The sequence below is a fragment of the Pectinophora gossypiella genome, chromosome 19, assembly GCF_024362695.1.
Source record: "Pectinophora gossypiella chromosome 19, ilPecGoss1.1, whole genome shotgun sequence".
NCBI classification, from domain to species: Eukaryota; Metazoa; Arthropoda; class Insecta; order Lepidoptera; family Gelechiidae; genus Pectinophora; species Pectinophora gossypiella.
The window spans coordinates 2034286-2053981 of record NC_065422.1 but is presented as its reverse complement, the minus strand read 5'-3'; the positions used below and the strand labels follow the sequence as shown (position 1 = coordinate 2053981).

The 19696-nt window shown below is 42.6% G+C and overlaps 2 protein-coding genes across 2 annotated transcripts in view; one reads left to right on the top strand and one right to left on the bottom strand.

Moving 5' to 3' along the window:
- LOC126375566 (uncharacterized) overlaps positions 1–19696 on the bottom strand; it is a 218990-nt gene that overhangs the window by 37338 nt on the left and 161956 nt on the right. The window lies entirely within an intron of this gene.
- LOC126375439 (uncharacterized) overlaps positions 1–19696 on the top strand; it is a 119459-nt gene that overhangs the window by 80745 nt on the left and 19018 nt on the right. Inside the window, exons 28-49 of the mRNA XM_050022355.1 lie at positions 533–699; positions 1461–1701; positions 2549–2686; positions 3254–3465; positions 3753–3889; positions 4324–4454; positions 4600–4818; positions 5559–5763; positions 6049–6189; positions 6746–6885; positions 8113–8340; positions 9232–9367; positions 9883–9988; positions 10390–10593; positions 11538–11658; positions 12170–12360; positions 12953–13091; positions 13298–13493; positions 15711–15909; positions 16404–16601; positions 17015–17176; positions 18622–18733. Coding sequence (XP_049878312.1) covers positions 533–699; positions 1461–1701; positions 2549–2686; positions 3254–3465; positions 3753–3889; positions 4324–4454; positions 4600–4818; positions 5559–5763; positions 6049–6189; positions 6746–6885; positions 8113–8340; positions 9232–9367; positions 9883–9988; positions 10390–10593; positions 11538–11658; positions 12170–12360; positions 12953–13091; positions 13298–13493; positions 15711–15909; positions 16404–16601; positions 17015–17176; positions 18622–18733 — 3723 coding nt within the window. The remainder of the gene's footprint in view (positions 1–532; positions 700–1460; positions 1702–2548; positions 2687–3253; positions 3466–3752; positions 3890–4323; positions 4455–4599; positions 4819–5558; positions 5764–6048; positions 6190–6745; positions 6886–8112; positions 8341–9231; positions 9368–9882; positions 9989–10389; positions 10594–11537; positions 11659–12169; positions 12361–12952; positions 13092–13297; positions 13494–15710; positions 15910–16403; positions 16602–17014; positions 17177–18621; positions 18734–19696) is intronic.

The window sequence follows — 19696 nt, the reverse complement described above, 5'->3', positions numbered from 1 at the left end:
AAAGAATACAGCAACTAGTCTTCCAGTTTTCGCTTCTCTCGACAATCCTCGTCTTCACTTGTTTTTCTTTCCTCGTAGTCGCAGACGGAACACCCGCCAAAACGTTTTTCTCTTAAAAAGTGACGTAACGTTCCTTTTTTGAAATTGCCAACAATCATATTCCTAAAGTTAAGTATTCCGTTTTCAGACGGACCGCTTACCTAACCTGAATATTCGACAGCATAACATAAACTCTCGACTATATTCCAATTGGGTAGTCAAAGGTTCATCCATTGCAATATGAACTAAAAACTCACACTTTGAGGTTTCTGTTAGACCAACACAACCTGACAGGCGGTGAGCCGTTTCGCCGTCTATAATTGTCGATGCCAACTGGGTTAGTGAAAACTGCACTTAAGATAAATTCATTCACGCATTGGTGCACGTCCGGTATCAGGATTCGAACCGGCACTCCCCGATTGAGAAGCAAGCCGGCTAGAAACAGGACCACAGTGACTTGTGGTTTATATTTCCACTAAACTTTAATTTCCAGCTAATCCTGACTCGAAACTACACCAAATACGAGCTGAACAAATCGTTGAACGAGTTCCTAGAGCTGGTGAAACTGCACTTGTTGGATGACATGCTGGCGGACTCCACCAAGCTGGCTGACTGTCTGGTGCGGAACGCTACAAGGAACGACTTTGGAAATGTTACCCTGTAAGTAGAACCTTCAAAATTCACCAGAGGCAAGAACAAGTGCTCGGACCAATGACCATTATATTGGCGAAGAGCTGAGGTTTTAAAAGACTGTAGGAGTAGGCAGAGGTGTAGGGTATATACATCCACTCCTCGCCAGCTGTTTCAGTCCCATGTAATAGAGGGCGAGGCCATTTTCATTAACCGGGCACAAATCCTGGGAATCACGTGATATTAGTTATCTACGATCCAGAATTCAAACTCATAAAGTCGAATTCAGTGGTTCGAAGCCCGAGCCGGGAATCGAACCCATCACACAACGATGTAAGTCACGCATTCTCCGAACAGAGCTATCGCGGATTGCATCTGAAAGCAATTTTGACTTATTTTTTTAAATATTAATAATAGTAGTAATTCATGTGTTTATTATGGCAACTCGGCCCAATTAGTAGTAATACAAAAAACACTTAAATACGAAGGTTAGTACAACTTAACGGAGAGACAATATAATTCATAGACAAACAAAAACATTTTAAAGGGAAGCGATTAATACCCCCATAAACTGCTTCCACATTGGAAGCTCCAATTTACAGGCCAACGTCTCCAGAATTCCATTGGAACGGGACCGCAACCTGGACATCAGGGATTCTTCCTGATCATGGCATGGAAGTCGCCGACTCTAGCTTGTACGAACATGGTGGATGTACTGCAAAAACGCGGCAGTCCCAATGGCATTCTAAAGCTGATATTGTACTGTATTAAATGTCTGTTGTGTTTTTCAGATTCATCACAATCCTATCCCACACGGCTCGCCTGCTCCGTTCCGAAGCTCCTCACCTTCACGAGGTCGAAGGAATCACCTCGCTACCATACTTCGTGCAATTAGAAGCACAAGTGGCCCCAAATTTGGATGTCATCGTGCCTCTGAAGAAATACCTAATGAGCGGAGTGGAGAACGAGTTAGAGAAGATTGTTGGAGAAGTTGGTAAAGAGATTCTGGGTGGAGAAGTCAATTTAAGAGTGGTAAGATTCATTTTCGCCGGCTATTTTCTGATCCTAGAATGTTCTGTACCCCTGATACTCTTCTTGTGACGCGTGTGCAACATTTCACGATGATGGGTTTTTTTTTCTTGATGTTTCATGATGGATCAAATTTCATGATGTTTGTTGAGTAGCTAAGATTCGCCATGGAGCAGCGCTGTGGCCATGGCTCTATACCAGCTGTAGTATGGAACAATGGTCACTGGGCTAGATATGTGCTATTTAGTCCGTACGTAACTTACAGGAGTTTGCGGCAAATTTCGCTCGATAGCAAAGAGAGGAGCCTTTATCAATATATAATAATATTATAAATATTATTTAACACATTCACAATTGTACAATCAAAGATCAAAAGTTCATTCACTGACCCCAGCGATTATTTCTAAACAGTGGTGAAATTATGAACCATCAGTTGTCATGAATATAAAATTGGTGTTTTGGTCTATCACAAAAACGACATGTAACCAGGAGGTCTTAAGTGCAACCAGTTTACCGGGTGAGAGCCTTCAGCGCTCCCCATTTGTCCGGCCAAGTAGTTAATGCCATCTGCGGCAAATCTACAATAAGTCACGTCAAAAAAAAAAAAGTGCAACCAGTTAATTTATTACTTTGCAAGAAACTGATTGGACTTTTGCAGCTTATCGTAGGTACATTCGTCGCATGATGAACCAAGTACCCACACTAAATAATCGACCACATCTCTGTGAAAATTACTTCCACCAGATAGAATTAAAAAAACTGATGTAGCCTACGTCACATGCACTTTCCAAAACTGTAGATCCCGATGTGATTTCCCAAATTCCTAAACTACTCTTATATTTAATTACAGGTACAACAAAATTTGACCATAAATGAGTATGTGACTCTTCGACATCGTAACTGGGATGATGTTTGTAACACGACCAACTGCAATGACATAACGAATGTAGTGCAGAATTATGTCAATAGAACTTTGGTTGATATAGATGTAAGTAAAGCCTTTTTTGACCTGTAAGATATGTTGTGATCGCCGGCTTATGCTACAGTTCACTCTCTAAACCCTACCCCATGTACAGTCATGAGCAATATAATGTACCCACTTTAGGACTCTGTCGAACTAACATATTTGACATTTAGTGAGACTTACAGTTCAATTTGTCAAAAAAGTTAATGTGACATGGTACCAAAGCGTATACATATTAATGCTCGTGACCGTATGTTTCATGGTAAGATGTTTGAGCGCCTCTGCAGTCATTAGGTATCCTCAAAGATGCTCAGCGCTTGCTCTAGTAGTGATGGAAATCGACCACGCCACTCGGCTCGGTATCCGGATTCTAAGGAACCATTCCATACTCACTAGAAAGAACATTTACTTACGGGATTGACTTATACTAGGGAAACATTATGTGATTACCTAGGTGTGCCTAGGTACCTACATTACGGCACTCCCATATAAGCAGCAGGCTCTCTATTCTTTTGCTCGTCTTGCTTTATAGATCTGCCACATTATGTTTATTCTTTTCTAAGTCACTCTAAATCCAAACCAATTTTCCAGCTACCATCTCTACAAAGCCAAGAATACTGGCGGTTCTCCTTCGTCTCTCGGATCTTGTACCACGTGGAGCAGCTGCTCGGCCATGTGGGGCGCACGGCGAGCGTGTTCAGCAGGGTCGACTTGGCCGGGGTCAGCAGAGGTCAACTTGCCGCGTTGGTCGACTTCTTGATGCAGATCTTAGTGGAAGATGTTACTAATGATGTTATTTATAGGTGAGATTCTGTTATTTATTTTACTGAAAAGGAAACCTTCCAATTCCTGACATCCAGCTACTTGTAAATTGACTTCATTAGCGAACTTAGTTGAATCGTTGTTGACCTCGTGGAGAAAAAAAAATCCGCAATTTTCTCTTGGATAGACAACTATTGCGAGGTTTTGTTAACAAAAATAATATCCGATTTTTATTTTACGACCATATGTAAGGTTATATGGTTGGCGAAAGATAATTGCTTAAGAGTCTGTTACTTCGTTTTACTAATATACTTACATGTTGTTTCAGTATCCAAGGCCTGGTGAAAGAACTGCACCCTCTGCTACAGAATACAAGTTTAGAGGCCGACCTGCAAGCACTGAGCACTGGACTGGACGTACTGCGGCAGTTCAAGAACTATCTTCTTGAGAAACAGAATCTTAAATGTGAGTTCATTCGTCGGAGTTGAAACGATTTGCTACGCCTGCGGCTCCGATCGCGTTGTTTTCGTGCTAGCCTATGTCCACACTGTACTTCTAAAACATTTATTTATGAAATCTGATCGCTGGCTTCAGAGATTTCCTCTTACAACCAAACTAACAAACTTTGCCTCTTTATGGTACTTACTGCTAAAGAAGTGTAGAAGTACATTCATCACAAGATAAACTAAGTACCCACACCTCACCGAGCTTTCTGTTAGACCAACGTGATAGGTGGTGAGCCGTATCGCCGTCTATAATGGTCGAGCCGACTGTGTTAGTGAAAACTGCACTAAGATAAATTAATAACTCATTGGTGCAAATCTGATACCGGGGTTCAAATCGGCACTACAGGACCACAGTGATGTATTAGGATTTTATGCGTCTGTGACCTTTTCCAGTGGAGGTATCGCAGCTGTTCGCCCATCCTGACATTGTGGAGGTGGGGCTCAGCCGGCTGGGCATCAACAACACCAACTTCTGGTCCATCGCCGCACCGCGGGTGCACGCGGGGCATATTGACTTGAAACCGGTATGTTATTCACACACATGTCTTTATGCAACTATATTATGTTATTTTAGTTTCAAAGTGGTTTAAAGTAAAGCTTATGTTCTTTATATTAATACCCTATTTCCAAGACATGTTCAACAGATCTGACGATTGCCCTTTTTTCCAGATCCTGTCAACAAAACAGCCAGACGCGCACATATCCAGCTTCGTGTGTCAAATGGACGCGATGTCCAGGGTGATTATACCGTCAAATCTAGACGTGGTGACGGCAGATGACGTATACGCCGCGATAGTCGAGCAGTTCTGTGGAATACCCGACCAAGTTGCAAAGCAGGCGGTGGGGGTTCTGATTGCAAATCTCAACTTCAGTACTGTGATGGAAAGGGTAAGTCGTATACCTTGAAAGTGTTCCATCTTTCGAAGTCCTTGGAGTAGTATAGTATAAGTAGCATCATCATCATTAACCCATTGCAGACCACACCTAGACATAAGCCTCTCCCAAGGCGTGCCACAAAGGCCTATCCTCAACCATACGCATCCAGTCGCTTCCAGCCACCTTCTGCAATTTGTCCCGCCATCTTGCCAGGGATCGACCCACACTACGTTTCCCTAGAACACTTAATCTAAAGTATAGTAGCATCTAATGGTCTTTTGCCTGCCACATTTATTCTGAAGTCCTTAGATAGATATGACGAACTAAAAGAGAACCAGCTCATCGCCCAAGCAACACTTCATCTATTTACAGTACACACTACGTATTTACGTAAGTACTTAATAATTCTGCAAATTATGATGGGATGATGTGATCCAGCCGATTTCAGCTGTGGCGACCGCTTCAACTCCGACGATTCCGTTCTTATATGTCCGATTATATTATAACCGTTACATAAGCCATGTCAGGGGCCTATGGCGGCTCAATGACAACACGCTGAGGTTGATGAGGTTGGTGATCCACCTCACAACCCAAACGATAGAAGAAGATTTATAATGTTTCTTCCTCCAATCATTTCATACACGCACGCTGGTTCACAGCAGATCGTACTAAACCTTTTCTAAGGACATCTCCAATTTGGTCAATGTACATTATGGTGTAAGGAATATCTGAAGTATTTGATTACTTCACAGGTAACCAGTACGCTTCTGCCACTCCTGTACTCAGCAGCCAACCTGACGCAGTCGGAAGGGGCGGCAGTTCTGGAGAAGTATCCACAGATGGCAGCGCTGTTGCCGATAGTCCGGGATAGTGTGGGGGATCTGGGTGAAACCATAGCTGAAGAGCCACTCGTGCAGAGCCTCAGGGGCTCCAATTCTGTTGGAGGACTTTTAGGATGTAAGTATGATGGAAAACCCATATGCCCAAGAAATTGGTGTTTTAACGACATTGTCTCCGTGGTCGTGGTTGAACCGGCGCTCCCCATTTGAGAAGTAAACCAGTGTACTGTAGGACCACAGTGACTTAACGCATGCTCATGCCTATTTCTCACCGGGGTAAGCAGAGACTGTGGAATCCCATTTGCTTCGATCCTGACACACTTCTGTTACTTCCTCCACATTAATCAATTAAACAATTCAGGCTCAGAGAAACGTGGAAATATACTTGTAACCTTTATTTCAGCACCAGAGTTCCTGTCAAACGTGGGTCGCATGATGTGTGGGAAGCCCTTCCAGACAGACCAGCCCCGATTCTACAAAGCCATCGCCGAGAGCAAAGACTACTCCGATCAACCGGACCAGGAGCAACTTGATGTTCTGCCTAGTAAGATCTGACACATCTATTTGCACGCTACACTGCAGTCAGTATACCTATGTGTATATTACAATGATCTATGGAAGGTTATCTGAAAGAGATCGCTTAAAGCGATAAGGCCGCCTTTGCTCACTTTTTTCCTTGTGCCTGTGAATGTGTGTGCGATATAGTGTTTATTTACCTGATGAACAGATAAATACGTAGATAAAATCAGGCACAATCCACGTCCGTAATCTTTGTACCACAAGTCACTAAAACCGAATATCGCACGCGAGTCGACAACCGCGCCACGCACGATGGATATTATATCGACAGCTCCAACCAATAGGCGTAACGAATTCTATCTACGTAGATGGATGTCGGACGCCTCTTGGTCGAAGCCCTCGATATAATTTGCTTGCCGCCTTTTTAAGGTCGGTTGCCGTGGCGCGAGGGCTGGTTTATGTATTATGTCGCGCGTAAATCGTGCAACGTGGAACGACTACCGGTAAACCGCATGGTGATAGGTAATACCTAATTTAAATAACATACATTTAACTGCAAAATATCCCAATTTCCTTTACAGCGGATTTCTGTCGCAACCTCTACAAAGACATCATCCACATGAACGGCGGTAAGATTGTGTGGTCGTTCGTGAAACCGTTGATCATGGGGAAGATCCTTTATACGCCGATAAATCCTACCGTCGAGAGGATCATACAAAAGGTAAGGTCTAAATTATTTAATACTTACAAAAAATCTATTCTCGTTAATAATATAAGAGACCCCCCACACTAGCGTCTTTCGAGCGTCGTCGTCGTGCCAGCGTCCGCGGAACGTCCACGCGACGTCGACGCCGCGGCGACGCGACGCCAGCGCTGGCCGGCTGCCGAACGCCGAGCGTGCGCCGCGCTGGCGTCGCGTAGCCGCGGCGTCAGTTCAACGTTTTTTGCGAACAAGTACAATGCACAACGCAATTGATTTGATTTGTAATTCTATTTGATTTGATTTGTATTTTGATTTGTAATTCTATTAATCAATCTGTGATTTAGTTTCTTGTAAGTTTTCTAAATAAAAACAATTTTTTTTTCGTGATTTAAAGATTGCGTTTTTACTTACCTCAATGTAATAATAAGCCTCTCTTCAGGTGACGCAGAAATCCTCAAATGGGTATCTTGATATTTTATATCGTTCTGTATCAATTGTAATAGTTCGTCAAATATTCGTTTTGGCATCCGTAAATAATCATAAAAGTGTTTTTTATTATTTTTTATATGTTGACAATACAATACGAAATAATCGCTTTCCTGAACTCTAGCACTACACAGAGGATGTTCCCAATGTTGACGACGATGTTTCCTTTTTCGTTTGCGTAATTTTTGGATCAGTAATATCAACAGCAGTGTTTCTTCGTCGGAATCCATTTTCACACTGATTGTACGCGACAGGAGCCGCGGTTACGCGACGCTAGCGCAGCGCACGTTGGGCGTTCGGCCGCCGGTCAGCGCTGGCGTCGCGTCGCCGCGGCGTCGACGTCGCGTGGACGTTCCGCGGACGCTGGCACGACGACGACGCTCGAAAGACGCTAGTGTGGGGGGTCTCTAAGCTGTGGCTTAAATCACTTTAGCTTCCATAACTACAATGGCAGGATAATTTTTCCCAACTTCCCAAATCTATCAAAAAGGAAAATGCTTTTGATTTTCAATCATCTGATATTGCCTGCTATTTAGCTATAAAATTTTACTTCGACCATAGAATAAAGAATAAATAATACTACTATGGAACCGTAACCCTCCGCTCCGCACCAATTTAGGGTGCTGGCTGACCTCACCCCTTCTGGGTCTTACTTTAGTCTTAAATGGCCGTAAGCCGTTAGGCGTCACACGGTAAGAATAAGATTTTTGTAAGGAGTAACTGGTGTGCTTCCTTACCAAGCGAAATCTTCTCTTTCAGGCAAACTCTACATTCTCCCACATGATAAAACTCACCAGTCTGGTCCATTCCTTCGCCAAATCCTTCTCTTCTCTGGACGACCTGTCTCTCCATCGCGAGGGTATTGCGGCGCTGCAGAGACTTATCTCGTCGCCGAGCTTCAGTGACCTGAAGACTATGATCATTGGGGACGGCGAGGTGCCCAATGTTGATGTTGACGGACTCTTTGGCGAGTTTGGAGACTTGCAGGTAAGTTTTTTTAAAGAAGCACCAAGATCTTACATAAGAACATTATCACGATACATTAAAAGCATAAAGAATTAAGTATATCGCGATCTGATCCAGGATGTTTTAAAGTAACGCCAGGTCAAGTGTACTCTAAACCGGCGAACGTGCACCAAGTCTTTGATGGAAGTGGAAGAGGCGAAGGTGATGGATCATAGTAATTGGAATTGGAATCTTATGATTAAGCAACTGAACAGAAAGTATCGCAGGCAAAGACAAATATCCTACCTGACTCATAAATCCGTGGTCCCAATATGAGTTTAACAGTACACCCATTAGATCCGGAACTTTCTGGTACATTTGATACAACGCTGTGTTTCTTGTGAATCCCAGTAGTTGGAGTGCGTTTGCGTTGGGTTCTAGAATTTATTGTTCAAGCATGTAAGTATACAGTGTTTGATGAGAGTGGAAGAAGCTAAAGTGGTGTGTCAAGATCGTAGTAAGTGGAATTCTGTGATCTCTGCCTATTCCAACTGTGCTGTCAATTCTGTCGGGTTATTGGGCAATATACAATTTTGGCAGAGTTTATTAAATTTCTGCTTAAAATTGACGTGTGTTCCAAAGTGTTATGCATGTCGATTACCCGTCCCTTTCCTTTTCGGCGAATAAGAAAACGACAGGAGAGAGTCTCATATCCCCATTTAAACGCGGTAAGAACCCGTTATTATGTGTTTTAATTATGATAATAACCGCGTAAACTTAAAACAATGTGTAAGAAAACGACAGGTATAACTTGAAATAAAATTAGGTGGTGTGTACAGGAATTATATTAGGAGAAAGTTACGAGTTCTCCAAACTTGGTTGCAACGATCAGTTTCTATCTGAAGTAGGTACAATTCAGAATCTCTTATCCAGGGTATTGGCAGCCTCCTACAGAAAGGCTCGTCCCTGCTGCAGTGCATCAACCTGAACCGGTTCCGGGCCGTGCCTGATGAGTACCAGCTCACTCACGAGGCTGTCACGCTCAGCAGGGTCAACGAGTTCTCAGCAGGTAATACCGTAGAATAAACACCTCGCCCTTCTGCTTTCTGGCACACACACACACGCACGCATGCAAGCACGCACACACGCACGGATGCACGCACACACGCACGCACACACACACTCACGCATGCACGCACGCACACGCGCTCGGATGCACGCACTCTAATATATCCACTCACACACTCCCTCTCTCTATTCACTCTTCCATATGTTTTATTTATTTTTCTGCTTCTTTTTTATTATTATTTTCTCTTTTTCTTTCTTGTCCTTTTATAACTCTTACCTGAATACCCGATAAGTCTACAGTTAGGCATTAACTACGTACGTAAGCTGGTACCAACTTCCCATCAGCAAAGCTATTTTAAATAAATGGTCGTTAAAATACAATGTATGCAAATTTCACTACTTACCGGGAAGCTATTGCACCGTAAATAGAAAAAGTCAAAAATAAGAAAAAATCCTTATAATAATTATTTAAGGATTGTCTTTTCTATGTGTTGTACGACTTTTTTTGTTTTTCAGGGCTGGTCTTCCTCAACAGTGACAGAAACAACAACCTGAAGAATGTAGAATATAAAATACGAATGGACATAGAAAACGCACCCACTACAGCTAGAATGAAGAATTAGTAAGTATTTAATAAGCAAACGTATCATAAGCTCACGACGATTTATCCAAATCAGAATAATAATGGGTGGAAGATGTGTTGTGCCTGGGACTACTTACAAGAGTCATCATTTATACTTGCCCAAAAACGAAGATAAAAGATGTCTGATATCCATGAAATTAGAAGGTTAAATGAAAGCAACTTTGACCAGCGCCATCTATATTTTTTGTAGTCGCAAGATGAACCTAAGTACCGACACCTTCAACCAACGTGATAGCTGCCCAGCCGTAGTATTTAATAAAGAGTTGCTTTTATAATAAAAGATAAACAGCTGAACGCGTTGTAAGTTTTTCATTCGCTCCCACTTCAGCATTCAAACCAGCATTAAAAGATTTTATAGTTTTTTCTTTTCTTTATTTCAGCCTATGGATACCAGGACCGGAATCCTCATTCATCGAGCATATGCGTTACTTCCGCGGCTTCATCCAGATTCAGGATCTTGTAGACAGCGCGATCATACAGCTATCTCGCTCTAACAATACCAGGCAGAAGCGGGAGATAAAAACGGAAGATAAGTGGAATGTCTATACGCAACAGGAACCTTATCCGTGCTATAGGAGGGACTTGTAAGTTTGAATTAATTTCTTCATCTGTTGTTGCACGAGTCGTTACCCACTGGACAACTCAAGGCGGGCGTAGAAGTCGAGGTAGACCGTGTAAAAGATGGTGTGACCACCTCAATGCTTATCGGGGGATTGGCTTTTGCCCAGCAGTGCGATCGAATAGGCTAGATATGATGAGAAGATTTATAACTGGTGTGAGAAGTCATTGACCTACCTTACCAACCGTCACCAACAAGAAATCACTAGGTGATCATTAGGATAGTACATTGCAGGCTTATGATCACATTATTCGAAAGCAAGATGAACCGTGCTTCGGATTCGGAAGGACGTTAAGCCGTTGGTCCCGGTTACTTCTTACTGGCGTAAGTACACGTTCGTTACGTAAGCCATGTCAGGCGCCTTTGGTGGTTCAATACAGGCATCGAGACAAACTTTTGCAGGTTTACCGATGTCTGTATTCCAATGTTTGTAACATTGTTTTTATAAGAAAATAAATAAATAAAAAAAATACAATGATAACCCTGACACCAGCAATACGGCTCACCAGCACCTATATAGCACGTTGGCGTAACAGAAAGCTCAGTGTATGTGATTGGAGATACCTTCACCTTTACCCTGATACCTGCCCTGATAACTGCCTTGTCCTTCCTGTGGTTTTAAGATCCAAAACCTCCCTAGACACTGTATAAATTATCTGGAAAAGATGTACGATGTCTGACGAAGATCAACATAACATAAACTCACGGAGTACTGAGTACCCACACCCACCGAGATTTCTGATAGACCAACGTGATATGCGGTAAAAACTGTGCCGGTAAGAACAAGTGTGTTAGTGAAAACTGCACTTAAGATTAGTAACTCATTGGTGCAAGTCCAGTACCGGGGGTCTGAGAAGCAAGCCAGTTAACGACTGGACCACAGTGACTTTTTCAACAATTTGTTTTCAGCTTCCAAACGTCCCTGTACGAGTCCCAGGCGCTGATGGTGGCATTCTTCTTCTCGCTGCTGTTCACCGTCGCGTCCACCGTCCGGTTCATAGTGGCTGATAAAGAAAGTGGCAACACTATGGTAAGTATCTTTTTTTACGTGACCATAGAATAAGTATAGAACGGCAAGTCTCCGCTCCCCGCCAGCGGCTGAGCTAGGCTTACCTCACCTCCCTCGGTCTTACTTTAGTCTTCAATTCGCGTCAGATGTCACACACAGACGCGCGTGTACGATAAAGTCAATGTGTAGTGTCTGTGTAAAACGAGGTATTTTCTATGAAGTGTCAGAGGTATGACAATAGTTAAAACTTTCAGGTAGGTACTTACTTGAGAAGCAAAAAGCAGCGATGGAAGTTCCATAAACACGCGCGTGTACGATGACGTCAATGTGAAGTGTCCGTATAAAACGAGGTGATTTACTATAGATTTGCCGCAAATGGCATTAACTACTTGTGTGGGTCAGAATGGCTGGTGTACTGTTGGAAATACGACATACGGAAGGAATGTTCCTGCAACATACCTGAGAGTACCTGAGCTGTCTCTGATTGAACGACGGTGTACTAAACTAACTGTTATTTTACGTTTTCTTCCAGCTCATGTCAGTAATGGGCGTAGACCTGACCAACCACACTTTGTCGTGGTTCCTGTCGTCGCTTGCAGAAATGCTGGTGACTATCGCCTGCATCACCATCGTGTTGTACGCTGGTGGGATCCTCCCACACACCGACCCCACGCTCGTGTTCGCGCTGCTGGTTGTTTTTGGGATCTCTGTACTTTCTTTTTGGTACGTACCATAACATAACCACTGCTAGAGGCTAAAGCACCACGCTGCTCCAGTGCGTGCGGGTTGGGGGACGCTTTTAATTGACATTTACGTACAGGTAGTCCTCGCTAATATGCGATACCTAATAACTCTGTATGTCTGTTACCTTTTCACACTTAAACCACTGAACCAATTTAGATAAAATTTGGTAAGGAGATAGTTTGAGACTGGCACACAGACGTACTCCGGGCATTCCAAACAAAAAAAATATTCTTACCGTGTTCCGCCTTACCGCTTAAGTGCAAGCGGGACAAATAGTCCGCGCGCTAATAAATAAATAAATATGTGTGGATGGCTTCCCGGCGATCCTGCGCAAGCGATGTGCGTCCTTGTTGGGGCGCGTGCGCGCCAATGGCAGCAGCATCCTGCGGAGTGTCGCCCACAGTCCAGACTGTCCGCTTGTGTGGCATCCCGTGCGCGTGGCAATAGGCGCATTATACATCCTACTTGTTTTGTATTTAGCTTAAGTTTACTAACCTACTTTAAGTGCTACTAACACCAATGGAACTCTTTGTTTTCCGAAATAAATAAATAAATTATTATTATTTATTAGCTACATGATGTCGAAGCTGTTCAGCTCGGCGAGTCTGGCAGCAGTATGCTCGGCCATTGCGTACCTGATCAGCTTCATGCCGTTCGTGCTCATCCTATCGCTGGAAGCTGTGTTGTCCAGTGCTCTCAAACTTATTGTGGTAAGTATACCCACCTGCTGGGCTGCGATTAACTGTACCACCAAAGGGGTAGGCAGAGGTGTACAAATAACATCAACTCTATATTATGGACAACTGTTTCGTGCAAATAGGTATGCCACCCAATTCCTGAGCTTTGAGACCTTTATTTAGGAGATACTTTATCTTTGTAAAGTAACTTAAACATTAAAGATAAACACCCCTTCCAGTGCCTGTCAATGTCAACATCGATCTGCTACGCGTTCCTGAACATAACGCGAGCGGAAGCGCGCGGCGCGGGCGCAGCGTGGAGCGATGTGTGGCGCGCGGATGCAGGGGACCTCAGTATCGGGGCCGCTACAGCCATGGCGGTGGTGGATGCTGTAGTCTATCTGATTGTGGGGTGGCTGCTTGATAGGTTCTTTGGTGAGTACGGAACAGGAAATCAGAATCATTTATTAAACGTAATTATCATGGATAAACTTGTTGATGGTCAATGTAACATTTTTGAATTTAAGTACGTCATTTCGCAAGGTGTTATGGTCGAGGGAAAGAAATGACAAGAATCTGCAACAGCAAGACATGTTTTAAATCAATGAGGGTACATTACAAGTTATTTAATAACTAGAGGAACACAGTTAATACGAGACATTTTTATTATGTAACCATTAATCTTATAATAAGCTTTTTTACATAAAGTAAGCTTCACATGAAATTTATTTTCTGACAAATTCAAAATATTATTTGGTATTGAGAGCCCCAGGGTATTAAAAGTAGGGTAAGGTGGTGCAAGAGTGCGCAGGCGATAAGAGTGCGCATATGGCTCTGTGCAAAAACTGAAAGATATTTGCTGCTAATTTCAATCATGTTTTGAACACCTACTATGCTGGTTTACACTCCCCAAAAATAATCGCGATTGAGTAAAAACTGTGTCTCTCAGGTAAGCTCGAAGTTTTTTAATGCTTTTTATGTTAAATATCAACTATTTCAATGTGTGATTGTTTCAAAAAACAACCCATTACAAGTATTTGATTACAATTATTAAACAACCTAACCTGTCAACTTGCCGCTCGAAAGAAATAATTATAATCGCTGCGCAGAGATGGTGCTAGTAAAGTCATTACTGCGATTTGAGAAAAAATGTAAGAGTGCGCACTACGAGGGTGTGTAAGATGGCGCGTGCGTACTCTTACACTACGGTGGATATTTTAGTGATTTCTAATTTTTATGCAATTTTTATTGACTTGCAGCATTACCAGAAGATAAAGGAAAACTGACCGACAAAATTGTCCACTTTCGTTATTAGAAAGAAGAAGCTCGTAAATGCGTCAATGGAGGTGAAGTAAGAGATCGGTTGCTAAATCTCTTGGAATTGCGGTATCTACTTTAAGAAAGAGGTTGCTCAGAACTTCAATTGCAACCAAATCAGGAAGATATGCTCTTACATTTCCGATAGAAGTAGAACAAAAAACCAAAAAAGCCTCGATTAGATTTTAAGACGCCTAAAAAGCCTAAGAATGCTCCCAAAATAAAAAAGTGGAAATGTGGAGGGTGCGACGTAATATATAAAAAACCTATTGATGAAGACTGTATTGAGTGCTCCGGATGCAAAAACTGGTGGCATGAAAAATGTACAGCGTATACAGGCGTAGGAGCTTACATATGTGCCTTTTGCGTGGACAAATAAACTGCGCACTCTTATCCGTCTCATAGCGCACTCTTACACACACCTGAGTGTAAGAGTGCGCAAATCTCATTTTGTGATTTAATTGAAATACGTCCAAAGATAATTATTATAGATGAAAATAATATATTCCAAATAATAGTCTATTAGTTACTGTATAATATTTAATAGAGTTGATTTTCCTAATTGCTTTTGTTTTATTTTTAGAACTAATTGAACTTTAAGTGCGCACTCCTGCACCACCTTACCCTAGGCCTTAGAGCCCCAGACAACAAACCTCGGCTCAGGGTGTTATCTGAGAGGAGTGAGAGGATTGTTTGAGGGAAGCGGTCCCGAGCGGGCCGATAGCGATAAGCAACGAAAGTTTCAACCACGAGGTTTAAAGCTAGGTATATAAAATCAACCAGAAAGCATAATTGGTAAAAGTCAGACATAGATGCTAATTCTATAGGAATTAGCATCTATGTCACATCATCTAATTGTTAGTTATACCTGTCACTTTCTTATCCGCTGAAAATGAAAGGGACGGATGATTGATGGCTGTTAATTTTAGCAAATATCGAGAATCGTTAAAAGCGGTTATTACTGAACCGCCAAAGGCCCCTAACATTGCTTAGCTAACGACATATACTTACATCAGCATCAGTAACCGGGACCAACAGCTTAACATCCCTTCGGAATACCACGGACCATCTCACATTCGAACAATCGGGTGATCAGCCTGTAACGTCCTAACCAAACTAGGGATCGCAATGTGAACCTTGTGATATGTCCTCACCAGAATCTGAACCCGGGACCTCCGGATCGTGATCCCAACCAACGCTCAACCACTGGCCTATGGAGGCCGTAAAAGCGGTCATCAGCAACTAAATTAACATATGAAACTATAACAGTAACCCCCTCACATGAAGGGAAGTTTTGATTCACTTCAAAACACCAATCCTTATATCTTTCCCTAGGCCCCAAAACTCTTCAAAGCAGCATAACCAACTGCGCGACTTCCGGAGAGAAGGCGGGCGTGAGCATCGTTAACGTGAGCAAGATATACGGAGCAGGAAAAAGGCAGAAGCTAGCCCTGGACAACGTCTCCATAGAGCTGCACAAAGGACAGGTCACAACCCTTCTTGGGCACAATGGCGCAGGGAAAACTACGCTTATGTAAGTGACACAAAACCTTTCTCAAAGTTTGTTTTGCGAATTCCCGAACTCCTCAAAGACAAGGTTGGATTCCTCTGGTATCCGTACTAAAGTACCTAACACCAGAACCGCAATAGACTGGCTGATTCGTACACGAATCGGACATGACTCTCTTATTTTAAGGGCACCGTTGCACAAACAGACGAACATGGCGAAAGTATAATAGTTCTTTGTACGGAATCCTATAAAACACGACATTTTGGTCTTCAACTTGCTAGGTCTTCTGCTTCTATGTACCCTTCCATAATGTATAATGATAACCTAGGAGTTCCTGTCACATCAACACCTACGAACGATATAAGCGAAAGTAACTTACTGTGGTCCTAAGTGACACATGAGAGGATGTTTCTCAAACGGGAAGTCCTGGTTCGATTCCCGGTATCGAACTGGCACCAACGAGTCATTTAACGTATCTTGCAGCTTGTCGACAAAAAATTAAAATATCTTTTTTTCAGCAACATCCTAACGGGCATGACGAAACCAAGTCGTGGCCACGTGATAGTCCGTTCAGAGCAGTCGGCGGGCACGCGTGCTGGAGTGTGTCCACAACGAGACGTGTTGTTTGATAGCCTGACAGCTGCTGAACATGTGGCTTTGTATGCTCAACTGAAGTCTGGACTACCACTTGAGATGCTCCAGGATGAAGTTGACAAGTAAGTTGCATTTTGGCGCATCACAGGGTGCCTCTATGCATAGGTAACTTTCGTGTGAGTTGTGAGATGGATTCTCAACCTCATCAACCATGGTGTCGGCCTTATTATTGAGTCGTTAAAGGCCCCTGACATTACTTATACAGTAACAACTACGTATAAACAGAACGACCAGTTAAATACAATTAATGATTATATTTCAATACATAGCATTTTACAATCGTCTCAAATGCGCGATAAGAATCCGATCTGTCAAAATACGTAAGGTAAGTAGTGTTGTGACGTTCATTAGCATAGTGACGTATCGGTCGATATTAGGTCGATCGATTCTTTTCTATCTACTTACATTAGTAAGTAGTAACCGGGATCAATATGTTTAGACTTGACCCAAAATGTAATGGGCATATTTTTTTCAGCATGCTCCAAGTGTTATCACTCGGACCGGTGGCGCACGAGCCAGTGTGCCGTCTATCTGGAGGGACGCGGAGGCGGCTGTGTGTAGCGCTGGCCTTTGTTGCGAAGCCTCACCTCGTGTCGCTGGATGAGCCCACTGCTGGGGTTGACCCTGCTGCTAGGAGGTGAGTCTTTGGAGCTTCAATGGTGGCCAATACTTCGCGCGTGACAGCGAATTTAATTCGAAGCATATAACCTATGTAAAAACGTTGAGCTTTCGATAGCTTTAGATGAAATTGGAGAAACAAAACCCAAGCAGCTGACAAGAAGAGAAAAAATATATTGTCTGACAACAAAAAGCAAAAGTGTAAAAGAAACAAACAAAATACCAATTACAAAAAGCATAAAGGTTAAAAAGGCCACATCGAAGCACTTCATCTAACAAAGCAATATTGCAATTTGACATTTGCGCATTATACTTAAAAGTAAGTGCGCAATGCAAACAAATGTCAAAAAGCAATATCGTTGATATGGCCATTTTATGAGAACATTGTGACCTGCACACTGTGTAAGCTGCAATTCAAATAATTATAGCCTTGATATTATATCAGTCATAGGGACTTATTATTTATTCGTAGGTCATAGGCGTATTACTTTAATCAAGACTCTTTAATACTGTAGTGTATGCGTAATCGTATTGACAATAAATGTATGCTGAGTAAGTGGTGGGGGTAGCGCTGTCAGTTCAGTATTAACTCAACGCTCACGCGGGACGGACGTGTTGTCAACGTTGCGTGCTGTGCGTAACCAAAGTACCAATGTGTAATTAAAGCACATAATAACGGGTTCTTACCGCGTTTAAATGGGCTGGGCGTTTAATGGTGCTTTAATTATGATAATAACCGCGTAAACTTAAAACAATGTACCAATGTGTAGTTGTTATTTGTTACTCATACCCGCATGGGTATTACCATGGAAAGACACTACTTACATATACTTTCCTCTTCTATCGAGAGGGTTGTGAGCTGGATGACCACCCTCAGCAACCCTGCCAATGCTTCCCTTGACAGCATTGTTCACAATTTTGGTTTTTTTTTAAATGTTCTAATGCAGCGCGGCGTTATAAACAAAAAGTCACTTTTGTAAGCACTTGTTATTTAATAAATTGATAGAAAATAGTCACAAAACACATCACACGTATTGACGCTGCGGAGGTTGGCCGAACAGACTGAGAATGAAGAAAAGAATGAATTTAGGATGAATACTAACAAGCATCCTGTTTTCTTTTTTACTTTTTTTGTATTTTTAATACATTTTATTGTATTATTGAGGAGCTCGGTCTGCGATTGTTGAAGTTAAGCAACTTTCGCAAAGGCCGGTCATAGGATGGGTGACCACAAAAAAAATAGTTTTGATCTCGAGCTCCTTCGTGCTTCGGAAGGCACGTTAATCCGTTGGTCCCGGCTGCATTAGCAGTCGTTAATAACCATCAATCCGCACTGGGCCCACGTGGTGGTTTAAAGCCAGATCTCCATATACATCCATAGGGATAGCCCGTGCCCCAGCAGCGGGGACGTTAATGGGCTGGTGATGATGATAATGATGATGATGGCTCTGCGATTTCTTTCAGGGACATCTGGTCAATGATTGTGAAGCTTCGGGAAGATCGCACGATTTTACTGACCACACATCACTTGGACGAAGCCGAACTACTCAGTGACCAGATTGTCATCATGCATAAGGTATGGTTCTTCCATACATACTTATATAAACTCACGCCCATGGTTTTTAATGGGCTGGGTAGAGTTGAACTTTTCTGTGTTGGCTGTACAATTTAACCCAAAATAAGCTTGGTATTATCGTCACTACCTTGCCGAAAAATGAATTCTCATTCTTTACTAGATCATCATCATTAATTTAAGACCCGCCTTTGTGGTCTAGTGGTTAGAGCGTTAGGCTCACGATCTGGAGGTCCGGGTTCGATTCCCGATGGGGACATTGTAGTAATCACTTTGTGAGACAGTCCTTTGTTTGGTAAGGACTTTTCAGGCTTGAATCACCTGATTGTCCGAAAAAGTAAGATGATTCCGTGCTTCGGAGGGCACGTTAAGCCGTTGGTCCCGGCTATTAGCCGTAAAAACACCTCCACCAACCCGCAGTGGAGCAGCGTGGTGGAGTATGGTCCATACCCCCTCCGGTTGATTGAGGGGAGGCCAGTGCCCAGCAGTGGGACGTATATAGGCAGTTTATGTAATTTAAGACCCACGTTTTAGTCGGTGTAGAATGGATAATGCTTTAATAGATATCTGCAGTAAATCTAAATCTGATATCTGATATCTTTAAAATGGCCACATCGAAGCAATTCATCTAAGAAAGCAATATTGTAATTTGACATTTGCGCATATAAAAGTAAGTGCGCAACGCAAACAAATGTCAAATAGCAATATTGTTCTCTTATATGTATTGCTTCGATGTGGCTATTTTAACCCCCCTGTTTTCTGATAAATGCAGTTTATACTAACACAGTTGGCTTGACCAATATAGACGGCGATACGGCTCACCACCTATCACGTTGGTCTAGCAGAAAGCTCGGTGAGCTGTGGGTACTTAGTTAATCTTGCGATGGATGTACCTCTTGACTACCACAATTGAGGGTTTCATTCAAAATTTAAGAGCTAGGCTCGTACCAGTGGAGCTCTTTCCAG